Consider the following 21,567-nt stretch of genomic DNA (forward strand, 5'->3'; position numbering starts at 1 on the left):
TAAGGCTACAATAACAAACATCCATCCACCTAAACTTTCGCATATATGATATGTAAAATAGGCTTATAATAGGCCATTATTAACAGTGCTGGGCGTTAGCGAAGGGCGATTGGGTGACCGCCCAGGGCGATCTATAGAAAGGGCGCCAAACAACACAGTCTCAAGTCTATTCCTTTCAATAATGTATTTACTATATGCAGTACCTATTGTAACATTATTGACGCCCTTTGAGATTTCTACGTCGCCCCCTGCAATACATGTTCGGCGCCCTGGGCTGTCCCACCTCGACTAACACTAGTACTGACTAGATAAGTATCATTTGTACGCAACATACAAACATTTCACGGTCCATCGGCACTTTGCCACGCATATATTTCTCGTGAATTGACAATTCATATGTAAAGTACTGACATCGCAATGTTTAAAGAGAAAGCATGACATGCTAACGGTGTGTAAGAGCGGGCGCGCACCTTTGACTAAACGATCGCACAACTGTTTAGTCGCGCTTCCACTCCTGTCACCTTATGTGGAGATGTGAACACTATTCTTTTTTTAGTTGTGCAAACAGTTGAATTGGCAGCGAAACAATTAAAAATCGACATGCACACAATAGTTGTGCGATAGTCCAGTCAAAGGTGTGCGCCCGCTCTAAGACACTAACGGTAGCGGAGAAAGTCCTCCAATAGTAATATTACATACAATACCCAATAGCCCATATTCTCGAATAAAGCTTACAAAATCTAAGCAAATAAAGGTACTCTATATAATTATAATTAATTAATTTACATAAATACCGAATAAAATAAAATCCTAATTCGATCTAGCGTGTAAAATAGCTACTGTGTAATTATATAAGATTAGATTAGCGCGCTTGCACGCGATCTCGCAGTGCCTAGTGCATACACGTACCATACGATTATAAAACCTACAAGTATTGAGAATGTAGTTAAAAACAAACAATAAAGTATCACAGAGTATGTTGAAAGAATGTATTTATAGCTGTAAATCGAACTGTAAATTTCTATTGCTCAAATATTCATATCCAATACCGTTTAAAAGTAAAAAATAAAATTTATGTTTTCTCTGTTTCCAGAATGCGGGTTATGTGATCAACAGACGTTACACGAAGAGCAAAATGTCACCAGTATGTCACAGCTTCGTGCAAAATGCGTGGAAGAAGGATTTCTGCTCGAACTGCTTCAAATCTCGAGAAGAACACGTCAAGCAGGAAAAGACGACGGAAGGTAGCAAATACACCGCGACCCCGTTCCAAAACAGAAGTACATTCTTCAAGAAAACACCACCGAGTATTCTAAAGATTACTCCAAAGAAGAAGAACAAGCGTAATGTTAGATTCCCAGAAGAAGTGTGCAGTGTTATAGGTTTCGGAGGCGATGATTGGTCGGACGAAGAAGAATTCGAAATGTCAGAAGAAAATGACGACGAAGACGTATTCCCAGATACAGAAGAAGAAAGAGAATTGTACAAGATTACAAAAACCAATACAGATTTCAACACAGTTAAAGCGAATCTACTGGGAGATTCAGTTGCCAAGTCTTACACATCGTTGTTGCTTGGCAAAATGCAAACAGATTCTGATGGCAAGAAGAAAACATTAATGGTGTCCGTGACACCTTTCGGCCAAGAAAATAAGGGACCCAATATTAAAACGCATACTCGCAAACCCGCCGTCATTCATATAAATGAAACACAAACCGAAGAAGCGGCAAACAATTACAAAACTAATATTATTCTGACGTCTTACATTAAAGAATCGGAAACAATAATTGCTTCAGAAAGCGTTCGATCTACTGAAGGCATTTGTACAGAGAAATCTTTGTTGGAAGAAATATCAGAGACATTGCAACAAAACAGAATGAGCACCACGGAGCTCAGCTTAAACCATAAAGACAACAATAAACCTACTGTTATCGAAGAAAAAAGAAAAGAAAGTATGCAAGACGAAGTTGAGAAGAAAGAAATGACTGAGTCGCGTAAAAATGGCATTGTAAGAAAATCTCCCTTAATAAAAACCCAAGAAAGACCTAAAGTGAACCTAAGCAGATCAGAATTTAAGTTTTGTAAAATTAATATCGAAAGCAGTAGCGTAGATTCCGCTGTAGGTACTTTGAATTCCACCGCTAACAATTCGCTGACATCAGACGATGACAGTTTTAGCGCACGAACCGATTCTGATAACGACGATAGCGGACACTTCTCTGAAACACACAAGTGTGAGGAAACCGTTAAGATAAAGGTGTTTAATGAATCAGAGAAAACAATGAAAATGTCTCCTATTGGGCATCTAAGGAAAGCCGATGGAAAAGCTGGTAGTGGCTACAGTACGTTCCAGACTCCGATTATCGATATGCCTCCGATTATACCTAAGCAACCTGATACTGTATTCTCTGCTGAAGCCAGTAGAGAATTAGCTGGCGAGCCTGATGGAAGAGCGGATCCCGATGAACCAAGTGAAGCACCGGCTCTGCCCAGCAGTCCCATACCTACTATGGACCCGCGACCATCCTTCCTGCATGGAATGATTACCGATATTATGCCATCTAAGCCAACTGTACCAGAAAAACCGAAAGTCCCAACCAAACCAGTTATTAAGCAAACAACTAAGAAGTCTGTGACATCATCCCATCAAATTATGCAAATGCATTCCACAAAAAAAGACGAAGTGAATAAACATGTAAACGAAGAAAAGCACAATGGTTCAGAAATTCATGAACAAAAAACAGAATCCATATATTATGCTAAACCCGTGTTAACGAAACAAGATAGCGACGTATCGCTGAACAGCCTGAGCAAACGCAAGGCACCGACACCACCGTTATCTCCGACAGAGGAATTTCCAAATAATTTGTACCAAAGAAATCCAAGTGGATATATGAAATCAGATTCTCCGGTCGTTAGGGAAATGGAAAAAAGGGAAAGAGCCGTAATGTCGACGCCAAAAACAAGAACAGTCGAAGACATAGACAAGAAAGACTTGCAACCAGAACCGGCTCCTAGACGGAGTATATCCCTCTCACATGACAATTTGCTTCTAGATGAAAAGCGTAAAGGGAAGTATAAGTTTTCAATCAAAAAGCTGTTACGTATTGGTTCGTCAAAAGATTTAGATAAGAAGGAAATAAGTGTAGCGACTGTTACGAAAGTGTCGCCGCACAAGACTGAGGAAATATACGACCTGGCGCCGAAGCCGAAGCCACGACTCGTCATCATCCATCCGCTGGACATTAACGGATCAAATGTCGAAGTTGTGAAATCGAATTGCGAAATTTCGGAAAGCTTACGTCGCATGAGTCACGACGACGTGTCGATTTACAGCGGGTCTAGCTCCGCGACTGATGTGGAGCCGCCGAAGATCGTGAACAAGCCCCCGCCGCCGCCAAGGCTGTCGAGCGAGGATGCGAGCGCTACGCCTGTGCCCACGCCAGCGCGTCCTCCCCCGCCCAAGTCAGCTGCCTTGCAGAAGAAACAGAAACAACAAACCTGGACGCCTGCTATAAACAAGCCCGATAGCATCTATGCTAATTTAGGTAAGAAGTTTTGTTTGTTTAATCATGCTAGTAGTTTGTGTAATACTTTTATAATATTTTTTCTTTGCATTGTTGTTTAAAAAGTACTCTTTGCAAGTATAATATTAATAAATAATTAAAATGCGCCATAGACACAACATTAACATTGTTATATTCTACTATAATAATAAAATTGTAATAAATTGTCTAAGATACCGTATAATTTGTAATATTTTGATTTGATTTTAAAAGTAAACCATTGTACATTCCAGGCGAGATAAGGTCAGCTCTGGCACCGAGAAAACCCGAACGGACAGCGAGTATGCGCGAACGGGAATCTCACCTCGAGCTCCTGAAGCGCAGGACGCCTTTAGACGACGACAAAGACGAATCAGACGAACCTCAAGAGCTAGTCCAAGCTACGAACGATACAGTTATTAACAACTACGATGATGTCTACAACTCTGGCAAATACGATGAAGAGACTTGTGATTCGGCTAAAAATAGCGACAGTGACTACGAATACGTACACCATGCTCGTTCGAGTTCACCAGAATGCGACGCCGCGATCAAACCGAGAGAAGTAAAAATCGACATCAGATCCGATACCAAAAACGAAGACAGTAACACCGAATATCCTAAATATAACAACAGTTTCAACAGATCGTCTATCCCTTACTGCGGCAGCGAGACAGAATCAGAAATATACTCACCTTACAGCTTCTATAGTTCGAATGACAATATGGACGGATCCACGAACGATGATTACCAGAATGAGATGACGCCAAAAACCACGACTAATAAACTGCGAGTCAGAAAAGGCAGGAGCATTGTACATAAGAATCTTGAAGATAACTACGGAGCTGTTGTTATTGCTAACCATGAAGCATTAGCACAGGTTTTAGAACAGGTAACATTTTATCATAAACAACGTAAGAAAAACGGTCCATCATAATAACTGCTAAACGATTTTCTTTTGATAAAGACAATTTTTTAAATTACAGCACTTTTGACTTCATCTGCCACAAATAATAAATAACAAACCCAACTCAGTATAAAAGGATGTGGGGCCCGCATGTCCTCAATAATCAAATTTACATCAATCAAACTAAAATCTATTTGATTATAAAAGGGAATTGATGTTATAACCAAATGTATCATATCAAAATAAAATACCATTTTATATTATTCAAACAGTGGTAGAGCCCGCTTTAACATCTTCGCACGAATTGGCCGACTGGCCCGGTGCAATACCACGACCACACAGAAAACAGGCGTGAAGTGGAAGCAATTCTGTGTTTCGTCTGAAGATTGTGGTTCCGGAGGATTTAGTCCCTTTCCCTTTCCACCCTTTCTTAAGAGGAAAGGATGGGAAGGAAAAGTGGATTTGACGGTGGAGACACATAGGAAGGCGAAATGTCCTCTTTATGTGCGTCTCCTCCTCCGTCAATTAAGGATAGGCAACGCATCTGCAATTGCGGATGTTTATGGACAGCGGTCGCTTTCCATTTCGGTGGATTGAGGTGGCCGCTTGCTCGATTGCCATCTTATAGTATAAAAAAATATATATTCATACGAAATATTTTGATATATCGAGTTCTTAGCCTTCTTCGCCTGCAAAACATTTTTGAACTTTTAGACATGGACTGATCAATGTTAATACCATTTTGTAATGTATTCTGCATATATTTTATGCATGTATCGATGCATTGTTTCAGGTACAACAAAGTGCAACCATGCAATCGTCTCTCCGAGGACTAAAAGCTTGCACGAATTTACGCTGGAGCGACTTCACTATCCAGTCACAGAGTAAAGGTCTGACAGCTGGCAAGCGCGTGTTCCACTCCGCGGTGTGGAATTCCAACCAGGGCCCAGTACAAGTCACATTAATGCTGTACAAGGAGCAGCTGGCTTCGCAATTGGTGTGCCAGCAATCGCTACAACCGACCCTCAGCTTGAATGCTGTAACAGAGTTCTGTGATCTGGTGCCGATGCAGCAGTTCGGAGAAGAAGGAGAGGATCTGGTGCAAGGTTGGTTTTGGATAGATAAGGGTAGTTGATAACAGATGTGAATACCAATACCGTTTGACTAATTAGTAATTTTATACACTTGGCTATAACCTCCGTATTAATTTTATATCTTCACTTTAAGAGCACGCCATTGACTAAACTATCACAGAACTGTTTAGTAGTACTTTGATTCCTTTGAGCCTATATGGAGGTCACACTACTCTATTTTTAGTTGTACAACTAAACAGTTGAATTGGCTACGAAAAAATCGCACATCAGTTGAGGGAGTTTAGTCAAAGACGTGCACGCGCTCTTAATGTCTTTATAATTTGAAGTACAGATGTATGGAAATCACGATATTATTAGGCTAAAACAAAAACTATTATATGTAGAACAATCATGTAATGAACTGTTTTATGTTAACATGTAGACTAGCTAGACAATAACTATTCATTATCCACAGTTAGTCATAACTTTAGTAATAACTAGTAGTGTAAAGATATTGTTGAGACGACCTTGTTACTATAAATATGGTCAGATATAATCATGTAAACAAGAAAACATTAAGATTGAATGTGGATGGCTACTAAGGTAGGGGAAGACCGAAGAGAGTATTGATTGTGTGATGCTTAATTTACTTGTTTGAATTATGTAACATAAATGACACATAATTGAATATTATCATTGACAAAAATTAAGAAGAGAGCGAATCCAGATATGACTGGTAGAGACGTACAACATACTGTTCCGAATCTCCGTAAGGACAAGGGCTGGCTGATAATGATAAAAGAGAATTAAAACTTCACAAAACAAACTAACAAAACATCTTAGACATTCAATTAACTGTCCAACTGTTAACACTTACCTAAAGTTTTGTCTTTGCAGCAACGATCGTAGTGTTAGGTCACGCGCAGGTAGACACGCTGCAGTCATACGGGGAGTCGCTGCACAGCGGCGAGGGTCACAGCAAAGACCACCAACTAGTCTCCACCGAGCAGACGCACGAGGCTATCTTCATGCTGCTGCAGCTCATCAACGGCCTCAAGTGTCTGCAGGCGCGCGGCGTCGAGGAGATATCAGAAGCCCTCACCTCCTTTATATCCCTCAAAGAGGTCCAACCCCTCACCTCCCATAGCAGTACCTTGAATCTGCCTTCGCCTGACGATAGACTCAACTCCTTGTGGGCGCCGAAGACTAACTCTTATGGACGACTTTGCGTCTTACAGGGGTAAGAATACTCAATTACAACTAAATAAAGCTTCTCAAAAATTCTGCAATATTCTATTTTTACCTCAAATCTTGGTACTTTGATAGATTAGAAGGTATCTCTAGAACAGCAAAATGGTCTCGATGAAATTTGGCATAATTATAAAACAGTCTGGAAGAACACATGTGCTACTTATTTTTTTAATTCCACGCAGAAGTCCTTGGCAAATGCTAGTTAGACAGCAGCGGTTTTCCTTTGGCAAATTAAAATTTTCTCATTTGTATTTCAGTTTGAGTGACGAGATAAACAGCAGTAAATCGAACGAAGATGAACACCACAGTTCCCTCTGCAAATGTGCGATACGAGCTGTCGACATCCTACTTCCTGGGGAGAAATTAACACCAGTCCTGAAGGAAGTGTTACAGGAAGAACGAGCTGTGTCTTTAAACCAGGCTAAATCTGTCCTGGAATTCATGTTATGGGGACCTTTAGATGTTGTCCAAGGTGTTCCAGTAGAAGAAAGGGAACTTTCTCTACAGAGATGGTTGGATTTAGAGCGAGCGACTGTTTTACACGGTTTAGTGAGAACAAGAGTTCAATTGAACGTCTTTGAGCAATTGCATTTGATGTTCTTGGTCCGGTCCACGGCCAAAGCAATGTGCGACGCATCTGTATTGCTAGAGAAGGCAAATGTATACTAGTGTATAATTTGTGTAATATAAGTTACTAATTGGATGCCGTGATGAATTTTATTTGGTCCCTCGAGCCGGATTCTAAAATCTTTAATCATTCAAGTCTGTTATTTTGTATATCATAATTTTATTTGACGCATGTGGAATTGCAAATTGTAGATAGACGCACAAATACGTATAAGGCATCCATGTTTAGATTTTACAATATTCTAGGCACCTTAAGACATTTAATTTTATTTCTATTAAGAATTTTAACGCTGAATTAATATTAAATCGAAAGGTTTAATTGATAAATACATTGTAACAAAAATACTTTGTTCGTAATAACTTAATACTCATATATTCCGGTGCCTTACCTTGTATTATACACAAGCTTATTGTAAATTTAAATTGTAATTTATTATATTATAAATATTATTTTAGTTCTCGATTGGACTTCAGTGCAAAATGTTTAATCTTCATTTATATAAATAAGTATTCATCGAATATAAAAGTTTATTATATTTACTGTAGTTTTATTTAAACTATTTCAAAAAAAAATACCAAAAAATCCTTTCGAAGTCCTTACAAAAGGTGTTCTGTGTACAATTGCAATAAAAAAAAAAAAAATTTCTTGTAACGATTTTATTGTCACTCACCATCACAAACCAATACTAAATAATACTATTATCTTATTACTAAAAACACGCAAAAAAAGCAAAAAAACATATAAACACAGATTCAAGATAAACAAAATTTGAGCGATCTCAAAAAATAAAGACTAGATTACAAATTATAAAATGCGCTGTCTTTTAAAGTTGATAAGTTACCGGTTTACTTAGTTACAGCATAAATATTACAAAAAAGCAAAAAAAAAAAAATAGGAATCTTGTCTTACATTAAAATAAACATTTTTGTTTTATTTGTTCGAAATATTTCAGATCCTTTATATGAGGAATAAGTGATTAATAATTGAATCTAAAAAAATCAGCAAAAAGCACATAAAAAATAAACAATAAAAAAATTAGATTAATTTATATCATAACGGAATGTATACAGGATAAATTCGTACGTAATTGCAAATTGTTAAGACAAAAAAAACTGAACAATTTTAAAAAATCTATACGACAACAAAAATATCCTATAAAACATTTCCCAATTACAAAAAAATATACAATAGAAAGAACTAGACTCTGAAGCACAAAATATTTAACAATAATTGACAATGTCACCTAACAACAAGACATTTTTTTACCAAATTATTTGAATACAACAAAATAAAAAATGAGAGATTTTTTTCTAATCAGAGGTTTTTTTTTACAATTTTTTCTCTATTACAAATTCACAAAACATTCGCAATTATGAAAACACAAGTCAGAATGAGTTAGGAACCATTTTTAACTAAAAAAATCTAATACATCATAAAAAAAAATGTTAATTTTATAAACTGTCTCCTACAAAAACAGAGATCTTATTGCAATAAATAACAAACATTTAATAATACTTGAAGCGGTTTGGAAACATCAACAATACTATAGAAATACAACAGTTGACAAAAAAGACAAAAAAGCACAATATTAATTTCCCCTTAGTAATTGCTAAAAAATATTGCCATCCATATATAAAAAATCAACTTATTTTTGCATCAAATCCGCAATAGAAATCGTTTTAATCTAGTGAATATTTTATAACATTGGCAACAAATACATCTAGTGGCAACATTTATTTAATATAAGTACAGTCATTCACAACTTCATTATTGCTTTTTATAATGGCAGTAAGTGTCTTTTTATCTATTTTTGTAAAAATAAAACGATTATTTGTTTTGGAATAGATTTGATTACTACGAGTATAAACGTCAAAAAGAAACATGGATTTTCATCGCTAAATCATTCAAACTGAAATATATTGTCATTTCTTTAAAAACTCATTAAAAGTGTTTTATTTTTATTGGAATGAAAATCGAAATCTGATGATTTAAAATTTTCTTGTATTCTGTACTAACAAGTATTCTGTTCATACAAGAGAGTACATATTTATATTGCTTTTATATCTGTCGCATAATATATTGTGAAAGGAACAACTGTTTATAACATCAAAAGGATCAATCAATTTCAGTAATAACCGTTTATTTTTACAATACCTTTTAACTGGAATCTATTTTATACTTTTTAATTTTTCAACTGTAAAAAAATTCTGACACTTGTGTACGCGAGTGTACAACACAAATAATTCGTACTATTCTTGCTAAATTATTGCATTTCTATACAACGTGAATTAAACTTATTTATCTACAATCCCTTATTGAAATAAACATACTGTGGCGGGTTACCGCCCGTGTTCTTCACTATCTCTTCATAATTCTCCTTCTCAAAACGTTTGATAGTATCTATTGAGAGTTTGCTGTAAAAAATATACAAGAAAATAATAAAAAAAACGCAAAATAGTAACAGTTTTTTGTAAACAAATGCCAAAACAAACGAAAAAGATTGCTATCTCTTTCATTCTTTAAGAATAGGCAACAGAAATCATTGAATTTTTGTTTCACTTTAAAAATGTTTTTATAATTTTTTTGTACAATCGGGTAATTTGGCGATGTACCAACAAAAAACAATGTCTAAACAAATAAAAAACATTGCTATCTCTTTCATTCTTTTTGAAAATAAAGTTATGTATACAGATATACAGGCAATAGAAGTAGAATACTTTATTATATTTTTCTTTTACTTTTAAAAGGTTTATATAAATATGTACAATCGGGGAATTTGGTGGTGTACCAACTACAAAATAGTAATTTCAATACATGTTGAGATGCAACAATAAGCAATAACACTAAGGGCCTGTCCCACAACTGGCTGATAGAGGCTTAGATAGCTTAAAAATTACGTTACTATCAGATAAGGGAACAAAATCTGATATTTCCATTACATATTTTACATGTTCGATTGTTATTAGGCAATTTACAATTTGGTGCAACAGGTCCTAAATCTTACTAATATTACAAATGTGAAAGTTTAGATGGATGGATGTTAGAGTTTGTAGCTTTAACAGGTAAATGGATGTTGATAACATTTGGCACAAATGTAGAGGGAAGAATATCTGGAAGAACTTATAGTCTAGCCACTTTTGTTCTTTTAATCCCACGCGGACAAAGTCGCGGGCGAAAGCTAGTTTTAAATATTTATTGAATAATTGTGTAACTCGCCATGTAATTGGTTATTTGTATAGTTTGTCTAATTGTAAAGGACGAGGTAAGTTTAGTATGTAACCGTGTAATTCCCTAACTGTACTTACCATCTCTGCGGAAAAAGCGCGCACGCTGTGGGCACCATGAATGTTAAACTGGAAAATACGTTATAAATTGTTAAAAACAGGAATAATCTAATACAATTAAAAAAACACAATCTTTATTATGTAAAATGTCAGCAATCGTAGAATATTTTTTAATTATCTATTTTAAAATAAAATGCCTTACACTTACGACAGGTTATATATAGGCTGTATATTTTCACGCTATTTAATATAGAGGATGGACATATTGGAAAAGAACAGACATGCGAGTCAATACAAGAGGCAATACAAGTCAATAGCAGCAAAGAAGCAAGATTGTAAACATACTACTTCGTGGCGTAGGATGTAAGAAATCACAGCATATATTTGAATAATTCTTTGTTAAATAAATAGCCCTACACTAAGGACACGCTTTAGGCTATATTTTCACGCTATTAAGCTTAGGAGGTAAATAAATTGGATGAAAACTTCATGTGGGAAAGGACCATAAACTACAAGCTGTCAACATTAAGGAAGCAAGGTTTTTATGGTAACGGTAATTGTCATCCAATGTCAAAGGCCTTCCTTGTCATTTGTGCATTTGAATTTTGACATTTGCAATTGAGAATTAGACAAATGTAACCAATAAAATAAAGTTTATAATCCCATGCGGATGAAGCCGCACGGGAACAGCTAGTCTATACTCATATATAGAGGAAAAATTTGTCTTTTTGTATGTGTTGAAATAACTTAAAAACTACTGGTCCGATTTTAAAAATTGTTTCACCGTTAGAAAGGTAATTTATCTGTGACTAACATAGGCAGATTTTAATTTGAAGCGGGCGAAGTCGCGAGCTACAGCTAGTGAGTTACAACAGCGTGTACTCACAACATGCCGACGATGGCGGTCTGCACGAGGATGTGTCCGCGCCGGATCCTCTGCATCCAGGGCCGGGGCTCGATGCGCTCCATGATGACCGGCAGCAGCAGCATGCCCGGCGCGCACATCACGATCCTAGCACACCCATACATACACACTCATACATCTTCTAATTACTACTTACTGAACGATCCAGATATAAACATTATATAAAAATATGACTAAAACATTAAACTTAAAAATACCGTAAAAAAAAATTCTTAAAAAAAAAAATTGAATTTTCATTATTAGGTATCTCCTATACTAATAAACAGATCTCGATGAAATTTGACATAAACATAGATAATAAACTGAAAGAAAACATAGAGTACTTGTTACGTTTTTTTTTTCATTCGCACGTATGAAGTCACGGGCAGAAGGTAGTATCTAATAATACAATAAACGCACCTGGAGGTAACAACTTGCGATATTCCCTTGATTGGTGCGACTTGAGACTTGCCGATCACTTTGCCTTGCTCGTCTGTCACGTCAAGACCTTAAATAAACAATATAAATAGAGTAAAAACAGTGTTAAGTTGATCCAACAGGACTTTGATAAAATAAGTAGAGTACCTAATAAAATTTCATTCTGCCTCATAAGAGGGATGTTGACCCAGTTGGCGGCCGCCACCGCCACGAACGGCACGAACCTCTAACAACGGACACATAAAAGAAAATAAAACACCTACAAAAATATTATTCACTATAATTCAACAGTGGTAGCAAGCTTTAACATCTACGAAAGAATGGGCCTTCTCGCCCCCAGCAATACCACAACCATACAGAAAACAGGCGTGAAGTGGAAGCAATTCCGCGTACAGTCTAAGTGTGGTGTCGGAGGCCCTCATTTTAGTCTCTTTCCCTTTCCACCCCTTTCTTTAGAAGAAAGGATGGGAAGGAAAATTGGATTTGACAGTGGAGGAGATAGTAAACGCATCTGCAATTGCGGATGTCTGGGCTAGCGGTCGCTTCGCCGTTTCGGTGGATTAAAGTGGCCGCTTGCTCGTTTGCCACCTTACAATACAAAAAAAACCTAAATATATACCGACAGTTAAATAATTACCGCTAAAATAGGATTTGTGGCACGTTTCTGTATGACGAATTTGAATGTGAGCGCGGTGGACATGGCGGCGGTCATAGCGGAGACGTACGCGGCGCCCATCTGCGCGGTGCTGAGCGGCGCGTTCGCGTTGCGGTTCGTGTAGTTCACCAGCGCATTGAACGACTGGTTCACCCACTGCCAGAACACCACCGCGGTCGCTGTTCTGGTATTCAAGTACATCTTAACATTACAAATGCGAAAGTTTACATGGATGTTTAAAGTAAGCCGACATATGGCATAGATGTAGAGGATTTGGAAGAACACATACTCTACTTACTTTTTTTAATTCCACGCAGATAGAATAGCGAGCGGAAGGTAGTTTTAATATAATTCTTCCTAGAGTTACTCCGGAGCGAACATCTGTGGTTGAATTCAATAGATTGACATAATAAACTAATGTAGAGAGCATTATTATAACCCTCACGCTGTATTGACAAATTTATTAAAAAGCCTTGTTTATATAATGGATTAAAAAACAGAAACTAATAGAGAGAGAGAGAGAGAGAGAAAGATAGAGAAATCTACCAGTGCAATGTAAACACAGTCTTATTCTGCTGTAAAATAATTCTAAAATTACTCTTCAATCGAAGTAGTCAGTTGACAACCTGTACCACTGCAGCATGGCGCCGGTGGCGAGGCAGCCGCCGGGCATCTGGAAGGACATCCTGCCAAACACATTCTGCAGCTCTCCGCTATCCGGGTGGAAGGCAGACTCATACAGCTGCTTGGCACGCACCACCTGCGACATCGTCGTGCCCTCTGGCTCCTCACCTGCTCTGTGGATAGATAAATCTGGCTACAAACTTTTTACAAGTGTATATTAAAACTCGTTTTCATCAGACTTTCATCCTTTACGAATCAAACTAGGGTAGGGGAGGGAATAGCTATCTATATATCTATACTAATATAATAAAGCGTAAACACCCACTACTTTGTGGCGTAGGATGTCACCAATTACAGCATTTTTGGATATTTGTTTCTTAAAAAAAACACACTTGCGACACGCTTTAGGCTTTAATTATCACGCTTTTAAACTTAAGGGATAAATAAATTGGAAAAAACCTTCACGTGGGAAAAGGACCATAAACTACAAGCTGCCAACACTAACATAGCAAGGTTTTTATGGTAACTGGAACAGCTAGTTATGACTAAAAATTATACTTACTTATACTTCAAATAGAGGTCTCTGGCTTCGTACAATTGCTTCTCAGGCACGAAAGTGAGCAAGGGGTTAGAGATGAAAGCGAAGTGCCGAAAACGGCCCACGAACGTGCTCTGGTCCCATAGAGGCTGCGTGATATCTATTCTCTTCTCTGTCGTCATTTTCTGTGGACAACATCTATGGTACAATTATTGGAATAACCAAAAGGACGCTTTTAAATGTGTACGAATAATCGTAGTATTATCCCATCGTTTACGCAAATCATTGCCACCAAATTGGTTATTTCAAAAGTGCAAAAAAAACGATATAGAGATGTCGGAGGTAAGTAGGACACTGCGGATGTCCTCGATTATACTTCCAAAAGAATTTTGATTATCATAAAAAATAATTTGCGCGTAAATGAATATAATGCCATGTGGGTGTGTTTGTAAAATATGTGTTTATTTTACAACAAATATTCTTTGTAAACATTTCATTTCTAGAATAGAATGTCTTTATTTACTCTTGCAAAGATAAGATTCAATGTTAATGAAACGCATGATGCTATCGTGTTGACATAAGCAACGTTGTTTAGATATCATAGCTTGAATAATTAATAACAAGAATACGGTGCATAACGGCTAATTGAGTTGTATAGAAGACTATCTACTGCTCGCGACTCCGTGCGCGTGGAAAAATAGCCTCTCACTGATAACGTAGCTTCTTAATGGTGTAATATTTTGATATCGGCCCAGTATTTTTTTAATTATTGCAATAAATTCAAAAATACAATCTTACCTCTTTATAGTATAAGTAAAGATGTACACATTTTGTTGAGAATTTTGAACCTAATACCTTTAAGCACTAAGTTCAAAATCAATCGGTAATTTATAAACAACACTTGATTACAATGATCCAATAGGATGTTATAGCGACCTCTGTCGCCCGGAAAAAGAAACAGTGCATATTTGTTGACTAAGTTTATAAAACACGTATTCAGTTTTATAAACAAAGTGAAAGGAAGACAAAACTGTAAAGGTAATAAATTAAACAAATATTTTTATTTATCAATAAAACAAATTAATCTTATACTTTCTTTCATTAAAATAATACAAATACGACCACATATAAACTCTTCATTTAAAATTAATTTGATTGCATTGAGGACAAACAATGTTATTTTCTGATAAAAGCTTGATGATGAATTTTTTTATATCGTTTTAGAAATTTTAAACGAAACCAGACATATTTCATGATTCCATATTCTTTGCCTTATGCAGGCAACACATGTTAGGTTTTAGCAGAGTTCCTTAGTATCTGTTGTCTCTAACTCGTGCTAACGTGTGTGAACTGCGTAATTTTGTTACTTGGTATGCGGAATTAATGATACACGTGTATTTTTGTACAATACAAGGAAAAGTGAATTTAAATTGAAGAATTTTTTGGCATCAATTCGACGACAAATTGCATTTTTTAAGATATTTTTTATACAACTTAATGCATTTTATAATTTTTTTATTTATTAATGTAATAAATTTTGATTCCGAAATTCGATGTTTTTACATTATATTTTCTATATTTTATATTGATTTCTTATAAGTGTTATTTGTGTTATGAATGAAATAACGCTTACAAGAAAACATCCTTGTAGTTACAATAAAACTTCGTCAGTCTTCACACGTATTTACGGTAACTTTACCTGTCCTATTTGTAAAGCATTAAAATATAAATAGCGATTTTATTTGCTATGAATCGTTACCAATACGAACGTGACTGGCATGCGATTGTTAATTAAAAAAAAAATCTAGAACAAATGAGACTTTGACACAAAGTTTTTTCGCGCCAAAAATTTGTGACAGACTATTTTTTTCAAATAATACGAAAATGTTTGCTATGAACATTGGTACGAATACGAACTTGACTAGCATGCGATTGTTAATTAAAAAAAAATCAAGAACAAAAACAAATGAGACTTTGACACAACTATTTTCGCGCCAAAATATTTGTGACAGACTAGTTTTTTAATTAATACGAAAAAATCTGAATCTATGAAATGCGAATACAATGTTGTTTCTTTATCGAATGTAATTGTTAAAATTGATATTGTTTCTTTTGGAATAACCCTTACGTAAAACCGCATTGCGGTAAAATTGGTACGATGGAAACGAATCCATCTTTTACGTAGAAAATACTTTTAAAACATTAAGAAATATAATTTTTATTGACGTGGTTGGAATTTTTATTTCATGTCATTGAAATTGATTGACTCAAGCAAGCAGTCGATGATCTAGACTAGGCTAGCATAATGTAGTCTTTTAAAAATCACTTTTATATATATTTTACATTTTTTAATGGAGCAGCCACTTCCTGAAACCCTGGCAATGCTATAATGCCAAGATATGCCAGTAAAGGCAAAACATGTAGCTAGGTAGTGCTTTCTTGCCATTTGATTATTGTGTGAAATTATTATGAAGCTATAGAATTGACTATGGTTTAGTCACCCCTTATTAGGGTAGGTTCCGAGCCCCTCGATAGGGACATATAGCTGCAGATGATGAATGTCTTAATTATGATATAACTAGGTATCGCGCGCGACTCCGTCCGCGTGGTATTAAAAAAAAACAAAACCAAGTAGCCTATGTGTTCTTCCAGACTATCTTTTACATCCATGCCAAATTTCATTGACATCCGTTCAGCCATTAAGGCTACAAACTCTAACAAACATCCATCCATCTAAACTTTCACATTTATAACATTAGTATGAAGTATGATGTGAGAATGTTATTAGAGGAAAACAAGCATTTTTCTCATTTTAATGCTTTTTATGGGCTTAAATATTTAGTGTAATGTAGCAAACATTTTTTTTTTGTTATCTTATTATCTGCAGTCTTTAAGACTTTTAGCAAATGTAACAGTAGATTTATTACAATTGGAAACAACCAGTTTAACATTGATTTACTATATTTTTGGTTCAACTTAATTTAAATTAAATAAATTGTTTAAACAAACACAAAGTGTCATTGAAGATTATCATATTACATTGCATTATCTTTAGTTACTTTATTGTACATAAGGAAGGTTACAATACCTGAATACTGTAGATATAGTCTGTAGATATCATACTTCTTGCTAATATTATAAATGTGAAAGTTTAGATGGATGGATTTTTGATAGAGTTTGTAGCCTAAACAAGTGAACAGATTTCTATGAAATTTGGTATAGGTTTAAAGGATACTCTTGAAGAACACATAGGGTACTAACTTTTGTTTTTTTTTTTTTAATTCCACATGGACGGAGTAGCAGGCAAAAGCTAGTATATTTATAAAACTAAAATTAAAAGCATTTCTTATGAAAAATTAGAACATTGTAATAGTTGACTTCAATGTTTCTTCCTAAAATTGTATGCTTTGGTTTATATTTAAAATAATGTGTACAAAAACATTTGTAACAAGCATGACAACTATCCTAGAATACCATCTATTGAGCACAAGGTCATTCTTCAAGTTTCACAGTTAAATAATGGTGATTATATTCATAACATATTTACAGTGTGTCAAATCTGAAGTTACTGTTCTACGTATATTATACAGAACTAAATTTTGGTTTTAAATTACATAATTCAACTTTTTAAGGTTTAAGACAAAATTGTAATCAATTATTACAACTTCTATATGAAAAAGGTTTTATCCTGAGCTATTGCTGATATATTATGTTACAATCTAATACCTTGAATTCAATAGAACGAAATGTAGTTACTGTAAAAGAAACCTATATCTTATTTTATGGTAATACAGATTATGTAAGTGACTGAATCCAAGTAAAATATATAAATAACGTTTAATAACATAAAACTATGTACTTACTGTGTTTTATTAAGTCGTTTTAAGTACTTTTAACTTAAAAACTGCAAATTTGCGAAATCGCAAAATCAAAAACGACTGCACACCACGAACTTAACTGTCAGATAGAAACTGTCAAAGCCATATGATAAGAAGTTATCTTTGATTCCGCTAATAACAGTTATTTTCAATAGGAAACTGTTTCAGCTTTCAGCTATAAGTTATGCAAAGCAGTTACGTCAATTTTAAAGCAGCGTTTACACTGACATCATAAATACTAACTTGAGAAAACTTCCAATTCTTGTTAAATATTATGAGAGCCTGAATTTTTCATATTCAGGGAAGTGGATGATAAAACTTAACCCCTTTACGCAGAAAGTTCAACATTTTAAAGTTATGTGTATCAGAACAGAAATGTAATAGACAGTTATAAAAGCAATGATCCTCTAGTTTGCATTTCTTTCAGGCTTCATAAGATATGTGTTACAGAACTGAAATGCTCGATTTTCAGTGGCTCTAATTTTCTATTGATCTGTCTATTGTTTTAATTTTTCAAATAAAGACTCTATGGCCAAAGAGCCAAGGACAGGGAAAAGAATATGGCGGCTGTCGTTACAACAGCCGATATGATGATTCAAAAGAATTCCCAGATTTTAGTAAATGTTGAGGAAGCACTGGCCGATTTACTAGTTGTGTCGTATTGTACTGAAGATAAAAAATTTCAGGGTGTGCTTTTGGACTCCAGTAAAGGGTTGGTATTGGAATATTGCTTCTAAAATATTAATCGATTTTTGAAGAATTTCTAATAGTTTCCTTTGATTTACTCATTCTTTTACAGTAATTTGCCTTTTGGCGTGTATAGCCTACATCCAGCTTTTAATAAAGAGACTGAATCCGCCGATAAAAAGGATGATAAATTGCATTCCGTTAGTCAAAGGTTTACTTACCAAGAGCCTCAATACGCAGACGAGGATGGACAAAAGTCAAAAAAACTCGGCACCAAGGGTAAGCCTCAGCCTAGACAAAAGATGACAGTGAGATTAAGGCCTAGAAAGGTATTGTGTTCAAACTGCCAAGGGATATGTAACGAAAATAATGAAAATGTGGACGTGTCTAAAAAACGGAAACTGTATAGCAATGACGACATTACTCAAGGTGGCTCCGCGCCACAGAAGGTCGAGAAAAAATATTTGATGAGCAGCATGCTGATTCCTAAACTAACGAGGCTTGAGGAAAGTGACCTAAGTGCTTTCAAAATTAGTGAGAAAAAAATAAAAAGTGTTAAAAGTGAAAAATCGGAAGAGACTGAAACTCCCGAGCTGGCATTTGTTAGTGTTTCTGACCACGACAATGTATGTGAGGAAAGTGAATCGAAGGACAATGACGCATCATTTAACTCATTGTTTTCTAACGCGAGAACTTTAAAAATTTGCTTCGGCGAGGGCGAGGGTACTGTGGTGAAAATTCCTCCACTCACCGGAGATTACAATGAAGATTCAGGGGTATCCTGTGATATGGGAAAGTCTGATTCGAAAGCTGTCAAAAAAGCTTTAAAGAAAGCCAAAAGACAGGCTAAGAAGACAAACACATCAGATAAAGATGAAGAAAGGAACACAACTTCACCTAAACACATCGGTGCATTGTCACCCCACAATAACATGTCTGATAACCCAATAACTGATCCATTAGAAAAGAAACATAAACACAAGAAAAAACGTAAAGTAACAAAGAAACGAGATGAAAATAGTAGTAAAAGTGACGACAGTATTGATTATTTTAGTAATATTAAAGAGCATTGTCTAAAACAGAAACTGTCCATTAGTCTGCGGAGATTAAGCAGCAATTCCTATGAGAAACGAACTGAGCAAGAGACTGATTCTGAGGATTTGGAGAATGAAACGGTGCCAGATTTCCCAGCAAACTCTGTAGAAGGTATTGGAGGGAAGTTAATAAGGGTGTCCCCAGGTGATATAGTTTGGGGGAAGGTTGTTGGGTTTCCATGGTGGCCGGGCCGGGTGCTAAGCGTCACACCAACTTCTAAAGCTCATGTTTCTTGGTTTGCATCAAACACATCATCTGTGATGCCATGTGACAGCTTATGTCCATTTTTAGAAGATTATAAGGTGCATATTTCTATACTTTTATTGTTAAATAATTTTACTGTCACAAAGTAGCATGTTTAAAATATTTAAATATTCTTAACCATTTTCCTGTTCAAACAATAACTTGTTAGGATTTCATTAAATTGACAATTCCATATATAACTTGTGAGTTAAATAAATAAAGAGCTAGTAAATAAAGATTATGAATTAATAATTAACTCGAATATTTCGAGAAACCATAGACGTTCATTCAATTTATAGCAAGACATACCTTTTCTATCCACATATATTTAATAAGAAATTATTTTATTTTCAGATAAGATTTAATAAAAAGAAAAAAGGTGCATACAAAGAGGCAGTAAAAGAAGCAACCATAGAAGCAAGGAGAATAGAATCTCACATGGATCCGCTGGCCAGCCCCACTCATGTGAACCTGGCCACCGTCTCCCCGCGACCTATTGATGTGTTCTCATAATTGTGATTATATTAATATTTGTATCCGAATTTAAAATTGATGTGATAATTCTGTAAGTATTGCACAAGTTCATTGTTCAGGTAGGTACTAGTATAATTTAGTTAACTGTGTGGTCTTATAGGCATGGGCAACTTGACTTAAATTGGTGATCTGTAGATCAGCTCACAGCTCATATGTGTCGCTGATCAGTGATTCAACATGCAGATCAATTTAAAGCTGTGATCTGATAGTCGTCTAGTAGCTTTCATACTTATAGGTGTATTGAGCCATAAGCCATGCTAATTTATTTGCTGAGCTACAGCTCAATGGTTCACTAATGTCCTGAACTATTGAACCATTACAGACATGATTTGTCTACTAATTAGTGCTAATCTATGCTCCAATTATCAAGTTTGCAATGTCTTAGTCTATGGATGGATTGGATTTCTTTGACCACACAAGTGTAAATAAGGTTTTCTGCAAACAGTTTGATATGAAATTCTAGTTACATCACTTAGTAAAATTAGGACGAGAAGGGAAAGTGACAGAAGAGTATGGATAGGAAAGAGAAATATTGTCTTTCCTGCAGATCCTTCTAGGTATTATAACAGTAGGCAACAAAAAGTGGGAAATCCCTAATCTTATAAAAGAAATTATGCTTCATTTTTTGCAAAATCTTTTTTACAATTTCTTTGAATATTCAAGGTGTGTTTCATTGATTTTGAAAACCTTGCAATTTAATATTTGCAGAAAAATAATAATAATAATAATAATAATGTAATTTTGCATTTTAAAGAGTAATTGCATTTTTCAAACAAAAAAAAACTTTAGTACTTATAAGAAACCAATGTTACCAAGATAATGGTGTTTTTAACTCTTTATTTGTTAATTTGTTTATTGTGCATATGTTCAAAAATGTTTACTTATTTTTCAACTATTATCTATGTATCACAATGGTTTTGTTATGTTTAAATATTTTTTTTTATTTTGTCTCTTTGTATATTTAAAATTGTTTATATAGTTTGATAATTCATAGATGATTGGATAGTTTAGTTTTGTTGCCATTCCTTTAAATTAGCAAATAGTTTATATACTTTTTTGTGTAAAATACATCTTATTTCTTTATGAATCTGAATTTAGTTTAAAGATGAGAAATGTATACATACAAAATATAACTCGTAAATCCAAAAAATATGTCTATTAAATCTCTTATTACAGATTTATATAGTTTTATAAAATGTAAATAGGTTTTCCTTTCAAAAATTCAGAAATACTTTTCAGTAAAATTGTTATTTATTTTCTAAGATAAATTAAACTATATTCTG

General features: G+C 35.0%; 3 protein-coding genes across 8 annotated transcripts in view; 2 read left to right on the forward strand and 1 right to left on the reverse strand.

Moving 5' to 3' along the window:
• Positions 1 to 7,939, forward strand: part of LOC106103994 (uncharacterized protein DDB_G0284459) — a 64,912-nt gene extending 56,973 nt beyond the window's left edge. For all 4 annotated transcript variants that reach the window (XM_013283920.1, XM_013283921.1, XM_013283923.1 and 1 more), the window contains exons 2-6: positions 1,094 to 3,548; positions 3,800 to 4,437; positions 5,246 to 5,558; positions 6,423 to 6,765; positions 7,034 to 7,939. In XM_013283920.1, the coding sequence (XP_013139374.1) occupies positions 1,094 to 3,548; positions 3,800 to 4,437; positions 5,246 to 5,558; positions 6,423 to 6,765; positions 7,034 to 7,445 (4,161 nt within the window). In that variant the 3' untranslated portion in view covers positions 7,446 to 7,939. The remainder of the gene's footprint in view (positions 1 to 1,093; positions 3,549 to 3,799; positions 4,438 to 5,245; positions 5,559 to 6,422; positions 6,766 to 7,033) is intronic.
• A 120-nt stretch (positions 7,940 to 8,059) lies between these two features.
• LOC106104013 (sideroflexin-2) lies at positions 8,060 to 18,050 on the reverse strand. Of its 3 annotated transcripts, none has more exons than XM_013283952.1 (9): positions 17,969 to 18,050; positions 13,872 to 14,032; positions 13,312 to 13,482; positions 12,668 to 12,869; positions 12,178 to 12,256; positions 12,013 to 12,100; positions 11,575 to 11,700; positions 10,710 to 10,757; positions 8,060 to 9,818 (listed from the first exon to the last, which is right to left on the reverse strand). In XM_013283952.1, exons 2-9 carry the CDS (start codon positions 14,027 to 14,029, stop codon positions 9,707 to 9,709), a joined length of 984 nt encoding a protein of 327 aa, XP_013139406.1. In that variant the 5' UTR covers positions 14,030 to 14,032; positions 17,969 to 18,050; the 3' UTR covers positions 8,060 to 9,706. The 3 variants fall into 3 exon arrangements, with proteins under 3 accessions (XP_013139406.1, XP_013139404.1, XP_013139405.1); XM_013283950.1 differs by lacking the exon at positions 17,969 to 18,050 and adding an exon at positions 17,711 to 17,919; XM_013283951.1 differs by lacking the exon at positions 17,969 to 18,050 and adding an exon at positions 14,646 to 14,818.
• A 147-nt stretch (positions 18,051 to 18,197) lies between these two features.
• On the forward strand, positions 18,198 to 20,998 carry LOC106104012 (PWWP domain-containing protein 2A-like). Its single transcript, XM_013283949.1, has 3 exons — positions 18,198 to 18,437; positions 18,525 to 19,809; positions 20,105 to 20,998. Exons 1-3 carry the CDS (start codon positions 18,286 to 18,288, stop codon positions 20,261 to 20,263), a joined length of 1,596 nt encoding a protein of 531 aa, XP_013139403.1. The 5' UTR covers positions 18,198 to 18,285; the 3' UTR covers positions 20,264 to 20,998.
• The last annotated feature ends 569 nt before the right edge of the window (positions 20,999 to 21,567 follow it).

The sequence above is a fragment of the Papilio polytes genome, unplaced genomic scaffold, assembly GCF_000836215.1.
Source record: "Papilio polytes unplaced genomic scaffold, Ppol_1.0 DF823692.1, whole genome shotgun sequence".
NCBI lineage: Eukaryota > Metazoa > Arthropoda > Insecta > Lepidoptera > Papilionidae > Papilio > Papilio polytes.

Bases quoted from the DNA above. Each gene is read 5' to 3' on its own strand.
- LOC106104013 (XM_013283952.1), bottom strand. From the start codon at position 14,029: ATGACGACAGAGAAGAGAATAGATATCACGCAGCCTCTATGGGACCAG. The intron at 13,483-13,871 runs GTAAGTATAATT...ATCTATCCACAG, and splicing joins GACCTCTATTTGAAGTATAA to AGCAGGTGAGGAGCCAGAGG. The intron at 12,870-13,311 runs GTTGTCAACTGA...CTTGAATACCAG, and splicing joins GCCATGCTGCAGTGGTACAG to AACAGCGACCGCGGTGGTGT.
- LOC106104012 (XM_013283949.1), top strand. From the start codon at position 18,286: ATGGCGGCTGTCGTTACAACAGCCGATATGATGATTCAAAAGAATTCC. The intron at 18,438-18,524 runs GTTGGTATTGGA...ATTCTTTTACAG, and splicing joins CTTTTGGACTCCAGTAAAGG to TAATTTGCCTTTTGGCGTGT. The intron at 19,810-20,104 runs GTGCATATTTCT...TTTTATTTTCAG, and splicing joins CATTTTTAGAAGATTATAAG to ATAAGATTTAATAAAAAGAA.